The following is an 8,005-nucleotide window of genomic DNA, read 5'->3' on the forward strand; positions in this document are numbered from 1 at the left end:
ATTTGTCTGATTATCAGGATGTTTTCAGCGAGTCCAGGTCCAGTGCTCTTCCTCCTCATAGGGATTGTGACTGCGCTATAGATTTGATTCCAGGTAGTAAATTTCCTAAGGGAAGATTATTTAATCTGTCTGTACCTGAGCATACCGCAATGCGTTTGTATATCAAGGAGTCTCTGGAGAAGGGGCATATCCGTCCATCCTCTTCCCCTCTTGGTGCGGGATTCTTTTTTGTGGCCAAGAAGGACGGATCTTTGAGACCTTGTATAGACTATCGGCTTCTGAATAAAATCACTGTTAAATTTCAGTATCCTTTGCCTCTGTTGTCAGACTTGTTTGCCCGGATTAAGGGTGCCAAGTGGTTCACCAAGATAGATCTTCGTGGTGCGTACAACCTTGTGCGCATTAAGCAGGGAGATGAATGGAAAACTGCATTTAATACGCCCGAAGGTCATTTTGAGTACTTGGTGATGCCTTTTGGGCTCTCTAATGCTCCTTCAGTTTTTCAGTCCTTTATGCATGATATCTTCCGGAAGTATCTGGATAAATTTATGATTGTTTATCTGGATGATATTCTGTTTTTTTCTGATGATTGGGACTCCCATGTTAAGCAGGTCAGGACGGTGTTTCAGGTTTTGCGTGAGAATGCTTTGTTCGTTAAGGGCTCAAAGTGTCTCTTTGGAGTACAGAAGGTTCCCTTTTTGGGTTTTATTTTTTCCCCTTCTGCGGTGGAGATGGACCCAGTCAAGGTCCGAGCTATTCATGATTGGACTCAACCCACGTCAGTTAAGAGTCTTCAGAAGTTCTTGGGTTTTGCTAACTTCTACCGTCGTTTTATCGCTAACTTTTCTAGCGTTGTTAAACCTTTGACGGATATGACCAAGAAAGGTTCTGATGTTGCTAACTGGGCTCCTGCAGCCGTGGAAGCTTTCCAAGAGCTGAAGCGCCGGTTTACTTCGGCGCCTGTTTTGTGCCAGCCTGATGTCTCACTTCCCTTTCAGGTTGAAGTGGATGCTTCAGAGATCGGGGCAGGGGCCGTTTTGTCGCAGAGAGGCCCTGGTTGCTCTGTAATGAGACCATGTGCTTTTTTTTCTAGGAAGTTTTCGCCTGCTGAGCGGAACTATGATGTTGGCAATTGGGAGTTGTTGGCCATGAAGTGGGCATTTGAGGAGTGGCATCATTGGCTCGAGGGTGCTAAGCATCGTGTGATGGTCTTGACGGATCACAAGAATCTGATGTATCTCGAGTCTGCTAAACGCCTGAATCCTAGACAGGCCCGTTGGTCATTGTTTTTCTCCCGTTTTGACTTTGTGGTCTCGTACCTACCAGGTTCAAAGAATGTGAAGGCTGATGCTCTTTCAAGGAGCTTTGTGCCTGACTCTCCTGGAGTTTCAGAGCCAGCTGGTATTCTTAAAGAGGGAGTAATCTTGTCAGCCATTTCTCCGGATTTGCGATGTGTGTTGCAGAGATTTCAGGCTGGTAGACCTGACTCTTGTCCACCTGACAGACTGTTTGTTCCTGATAAATGGACCAGCAGAGTCATTTCCGAGGTTCATTCCTCGGTGTTGGCAGGGCATCCGGGAATTTTTGGCACCAGAGATTTGGTGGCTAGGTCCTTTTGGTGGCCTTCCTTGTCACGGGATGTGCGGTCATTTGTGCAGTCCTGTGGGACTTGTGCTCGAGCTAAGCCTTGCTGTTCTCGTGCCAGCGGGTTGCTCTGGCCTTTGCCTGTCCCGAAGAGGCCTTGGACACACATTTCCATGGATTTCATTTCAGATCTTCCGGTGTCTCAGGGCATGTCTGTCATCTGGGTGGTATGTGATTGCTTTTCCAAGATGGTCCATTTGGTGTCTTTGCCTAAGCTGCCTTCCTCTTCCGATCTGGTTCCTTTATTCTTTCAGAATGTGGTTCGCTTGCACGGCATTCCTGAGAATATCGTGTCTGATAGAGGATCCCAGTTTGTTTCCAGGTTCTGGCGATCCTTTTGTGCTAAGATGGGCATTGATTTGTCATTTTCGTCTGCCTTTCATCCTCAGACTAATGGCCAAACGGAGCGAACAAATCAGACTCTAGAGGCTTATTTGAGGTGTTTTGTTTCTGCAGATCAGGATGATTGGGTGACCTTCTTGCCATTGGCTGAGTTTGCCCTTAATAATCGGGCTAGTTCCGCTACTTTGGTTTCGCCATTTTTCTGCAACTCTGGTTTTCATCCTCGTTTTTCCTCGGGACATGTTGAGCCCTCTGACTGTCCTGGGGTAGATTCTGTGGTGGATAGGTTGCAGCGGATCTGGAATCATGTGGTGGACAACCTAAAGTTGTCACAGGAGAAGGCTCAGCGTTTTGCCAACCGCCGCCGCGGTGTGGGTCCCCGACTTTGTGTTGGGGATTTGGTGTGGCTGTCTTCTCGGTTTGTTCCTATGAAGGTCTCCTCTCCTAAATTTAAGCCTCGCTTCATCGGTCCTTATAAGATTTTGGAAATCCTTAATCCAGTGTCCTTTCGCTTGGATCTTCCGGTGTCGTTTGCCATTCACAACGTGTTCCATAGGTCTTTGTTGCGGCGCTACGTTGTGCCTGTGGTTCCTTCTGCTGAGCCTCCTGCTCCGGTGTTGGTTGAGGGCGAGTTGGAGTACGTGGTGGAGAAGATCTTGGATTCTTGTCTCTCCAGACGGAGGCTTCAGTATCTGGTCAAGTGGAAGGGCTATGGTCAGGAGGATAATTCCTGGGTGGTCGCCTCTGATGTTCATGCGGCCGATTTAGTTCGTGCCTTTCACGCTGCTCATCCTGATCATCCTGGTGATCTTGGTGAGGGTTCGGTGACCCCTCCTTAAGGGGGGGGTACTGTTGTGAATTGAACTTTTTGGCTCCCTCTAGTGGTCACTAGCGACATGACACTTTGAGCTTCTTTCTCTAGCTTGGTACCCACCTGGCTCGTTAGTCCAGGGGTGTTGCTATTTAAGCTTCCTGGATTTTCAGTCTGGTGCCTGGCATCGTTGTAATCAGTTCCTTTCTGTTTGCTCCTGTCTGCTGGTCCTGGTTCTTGCAAAATAAGCTAAGTCCTGCTTCCTTATTTTTTGGTTATTTGCATTTGTTCTTATTTCTGTCCAGCTTGTACCAAATGTGATTCCTGATATAGCTGTAAGCTCTAGGGGGCTGATATTCTCCCCCCGTGCCGTTAGACGGTTCGGGGGTTCTTGAATATCCAGCGTGGAAATTTTGATAGGGTTTTTGCTGACCGTATAAGTCATCTTCCTATATTCTGCTATTAGTCAGTGGGCCTCTGTTTGCTAAAAACCTAGTTCATCCTTACGTTTGTCTTTTCTTCTTACCTCACCGTTATTATTTGTTGGGGGCTTGTATCCAACTTTTGGGGTCTTTTCTCTGGAGGCAAGAAAGGTCTATCTTTTCCCTTCTAGGGTTAGTTAGTTCTCTGGCTGGCGCGAGACGTCTAGAACCAACGTAGGTACGTTCCCCGGCTGCTGCTATTTGTGGTGTTAGGTTCAGGTATACGGTCAGCCTAGTTACCACTGCCCTATGAGCTGGTTTTTTGTGTTTGCAGACTTGGTAATATATTCTGAGACCCTCTGCCATTGGGGTCATAACAGTTATGCTCCTCATCTATTGGATCCAGTTAACCCATCCCAGGATTATTTGTCTTTTCCCTGGCATCGGATTACCAGGTGGCACCCCCGGAACTGTTCCCCCCTTTGTGTGGACTCATTGTGGACTCATTACGGACACTGCAAAATTACTTTCATTTGTGTTGTCCCAGTTCCCTGTTCCAATAAATCTTGTTGGATTGTTTATTGGCCCGATGTCTCTTTCTGGTCTGTCGCATACTCCATCACACTGAGTAACAGGAAGGGATCAGCTAGGGCAAGGTAGATCAGATGATAAAAATAGGGGAAATGTGAAAGAAATGGTTAATTTCTATCTCTTAAGTTGAATAGAATACAAAAGAATAGCATTATAGAGGAATGACCTATGTTCTCAGTTATCATCTGTCTACGTGTAGATATTTTTATGGCCACTGGTCACTCCCTTCAAATACCAGAAATTGTGAAGGGTATATTGTTGCTTCCTCTTTTATAGCGATATAGTCTGTAATCACCCAAAATTCCTTGGATCCAGTCCAAATTCTCTTGAGACCTTTAACTCTTGAATCAGGACAACTTAACATAAGGATAGTCCCCGGACATTTTCTCTCGTAATTTATCTTGTGTCTCAGGCTGTGTTTTACAACTCATTGTATAACTAATATTTCTGCCGGATTATTGTGTAATGCCTCATTTCCCTTTGATTTTGTACTATAAAAGATCACCCTATCTTTAAACTTTAGAGACTATTTGGAAAGACAACGAGCAGTCTGTCACTATGATTATTGCGTTATAGCTTGGCTACATAAGACAGAAAAACCTGTGAAGAAATAGAAATCCCTCCTTCCCTAACATCCTTTACCACCCAGAACTGCAGATAATACATCATACATATACCATATAGTACTGCACATATTATACCTATACCACCCAGAACTGCACATAACACATCTTACATATACCATATACTCCTGCACATAAATCATACCTATACCATCGAGTACTGTACATAATACCTTAAGTTAGCACTGCGGGGGTTTCCTCCCACACTCTAAAGACATACTGATTATGAGTCCCATTGGGGACAGTGATAATGATTTCTGTTAAGTGAATATGATAGTGCTATATAAGCAAATAAAATAAATAATACATACTATTCCAGAATATGACCATTCTCTACTAGATAAATGTCTTCAACAGACCACTGACACCTCTATTTAAAACTAATGTTTAGAACACCACTGACCATTTTATAGATATATTGGCCCAATTCTCTTTGTTGAACTTCCCTGTAAAAGTCAGTGTTTGGGTATGTACCCATATGTGAGAAAAACAGACGAGTGCAATCAGATAAAAAAAATTGGATTGCACTCTGACCAATGTTATTCAATGAGTTACATTTCATCTGCGATTTTTTTCTGAGCTCAAATCGGACTGAGAAAAAAATCACAACATGCTGCTATTTGCATCATATCTTGGATGAGACTCGCCAATGCCAGCCAATGGATGCAAGAAATAAATGCACAGCACTCGCACCATGTGAGTGCTGTCCGTTTTTTCCACACCGGTAATTCATGTGTACATGTACAGTAAAATCACAGTGCATTTTCCCATGGTCCAGAGTTCAATGCAGTTCAGGCTGTGAGGGAGTGCAGCTTCAGTGACATCACCGCTAGTCACTGAAGCTCTGCTCCCAGCATCTCTCATTCACCAGTGGTTTTCAGCCGGGATTGTCACATCTTGGCACCATCCAGGTTGAAAATTGTATATTCCCCAGATATGGATTACTGCGTGGAACACAACGATGGACAGGTATGGGTTTATTGTTGGTTTGTTATTTTACTTTTGTTACAGAAGATTGAGGGCTTTGCAGGAATTAGGTGTGGTTGTAAGTGTGGTTTATTTAAGAATATTAAAGGAGTCTGTGTCTTTATTTCAATTAAAGTATTTTTTACTGGGTGTCTGTGTTTTCTTAAAAATTTGACTATGAGGTCAGTAATAGGGGCGTCTTATTGATGCCTCTCCATTGCTAACCTTGGGGCTTGATGTCACAAAGGTGTCATCAACTCCCACAACTATTACCCCACTTGCCACCGCTACAGGGCAAGTGGGAAGAGTGAGGTTAAGTGCCAGAATTGGCACATCTTAGAGATACGCATTTTCTGAGGGGGCTCAGTGCTGATGTTTTTGGCCAGGGGGGCCAATATCCATGGCCCCTTTCTAGGCTATTAATATCATCCCACAGCTGTCTGCATAGCCTTTGCTGGTTATTAATTATAGGGAGACCCCACGTCATTTTTTGGGGGACTCCCCTATTTTAATAGCCAGTAAAGGCTAAGTATACAGATGTGATCTGATATTAATAGCCTGGGAAGCTCCATTGGTATTACCCCCTTCCCAGGCTATAAACATCTCCCCCCAGTCATTTGCTTTCCCTCTGCTGGTTGGGAAAATTGCTCGGGAGCCCACGCCTTTTTTTTCCTTAAAATAATCTTTTATTAATTAAATACATGTCCAGTAATTTGCACACACAATGTACTAATTGTATTTGTCACTTGTCATCTATATATCTACATATTCTATATGTATTTACTGTATGTAATCCATCTCTTCTATCCTGTCGGTTCCTGCAGTGAATTTACAGAACCCGACAGATGTATTACCGGCTTTTCTTCTATCTATCTCTATGCAATATAAATACATATATATATTTATATATTTATAAGTGTGTGTCACCGACATATATATATATATATATATATATATATATATATATATATATATATATATATATATTATACGTGTATATATATTTTCTATTCTAACCTGTCAGTGTGATTTATATACAGTATATATATATATATATATAATATATATTTATTTATGTGTGTTTTGACGAACATTGCTTTTGACAATGATGTGTAAATGACAGAGAACTGCTGTATGTAAAAGATCATGTTATAATCGCATTGCCATTGGATAGCAATCGCAATGCAATGGGATGTAAATCGGATGCTAGGTGTGAAAATCGCATTGTACTCACATGACACTTGCATGGCACTTGTCCGTTTTTTCGATCCAGATTACGGAACTTTTTTTTCTCTTATATGGGTATGTACACTTTCACTTATGGATTAGTTGCTTCAAAGAGTTTTCACTATAGACATCACATATATTTTTTCAGGGACAAACACAGGCAGAAGAGTGCCTTTGTGCAAGAACAGTGTGTTGGCCCTTTGCAGTCCGATAATGTGTCTATGTCAGAAGCTTCTTGCTGCTTTGGAAATAGAAATGTGCCCCCCTTACATCTTGGTCCCCTGTGCAGCTGCCAAGGTTGCAACATTATTATGTCAGCACCTGTTTATAATACATGACTATGACAATATTCATCTTACTTAACTTTACCCAAGACTCTAGTAATCAATATTAGTAAATTGAAGATGTATATTATGATACTGTGATCTTGATCTCATATTGAATGTCATCTTACCATTTCATTCTCCTCCCCCGGGTTCAGCAGGGCACGTGTACCTGTCTTCTTGGCATCCATCTCTTGGGTCTTCTGTATAACTAGGACACCAGGAGCTTCAGTATGTGCACAGCTGTCTCTCAGGGCTCAGAGTGGATGTCTTCAGTAGCTCCTATTCTTTTAACATTTCTACTAAGAACACGCCCTTCATTAAATCATTTCCATTAAATGTCCAATAGGCTTTGGTGCTGCACTTCTCTCTAATGTATTCATACAGAAGTTTTTCCGTCAGACTGGCATGTGCTGAAACTATTAATACACTTGTTCTGTGTTATGCTGATTTCCCTGGTAAATCGTGGAAAGTTCTTAGCTTCTTCAGCATTTGAATTGTAATGCTACAGATTTCAGAAATAATTGGGTCAGATAAGAAAACTACAGCACAATGCTGGAATCGAACAGTGTTCGAATGAAAATGTCTTAAAGAGGCTTTACATTTTCTCCCGAGTTCCCAGTTCAACTTTTTAAAAATGTACTTTATTTACCCTCAGTGGCTTAACTAGAGTCCATTGGCACCCAGGGCTAAAGTTGGACCTGTTTCCCCCTCCTCACTTGCACACACTCGCTTGTTGCTTAGACATGTGAGTTCCAGTAGCATTGGTAGAATCTGTGTCAGCTTCCCAAAACAAAATAATGTAAGTACCATAATTAAATCTGAAAGAAATCCATGGCAATAAGATCACTTTCTAAGTAATACTTCTAAATAATTCAGTCATCTAGTTACCAAATATCAGATGTTATCCCTTGTGAGACAGTGACCGGCGTTATTGTGAATGGTCGGTATGTGTCGCAGGGGCGGAGGTCCTGGATTGTTGCTCTGGGACCTGTAGTTCCATGAGCTTTGTTTAGTTTATAAGGGGCTGGGCTTGCAGGCTAGCCGGAGAGCTGG

The 8,005-nt window shown here is 42.7% G+C and overlaps 1 protein-coding gene across 1 annotated transcript in view; it reads right to left on the minus strand.

The window, feature by feature from the left end:
* The window catches only part of LOC143808072 (putative cation-transporting ATPase 13A4), a 506,094-nt gene extending 498,870 nt beyond the window's left edge, over positions 1-7,224 (minus strand). Inside the window, exon 1 of the mRNA XM_077290329.1 lies at positions 7,081-7,224. Coding sequence (XP_077146444.1) covers positions 7,081-7,140 — 60 coding nt within the window. The 5' untranslated portion in view covers positions 7,141-7,224. The remainder of the gene's footprint in view (positions 1-7,080) is intronic.
* Positions 7,225-8,005: the final 781 nt, after the last annotated feature.

This window comes from Ranitomeya variabilis, chromosome 2, assembly GCF_051348905.1.
Source record: "Ranitomeya variabilis isolate aRanVar5 chromosome 2, aRanVar5.hap1, whole genome shotgun sequence".
NCBI classification, from domain to species: domain Eukaryota; kingdom Metazoa; phylum Chordata; class Amphibia; order Anura; family Dendrobatidae; genus Ranitomeya; species Ranitomeya variabilis.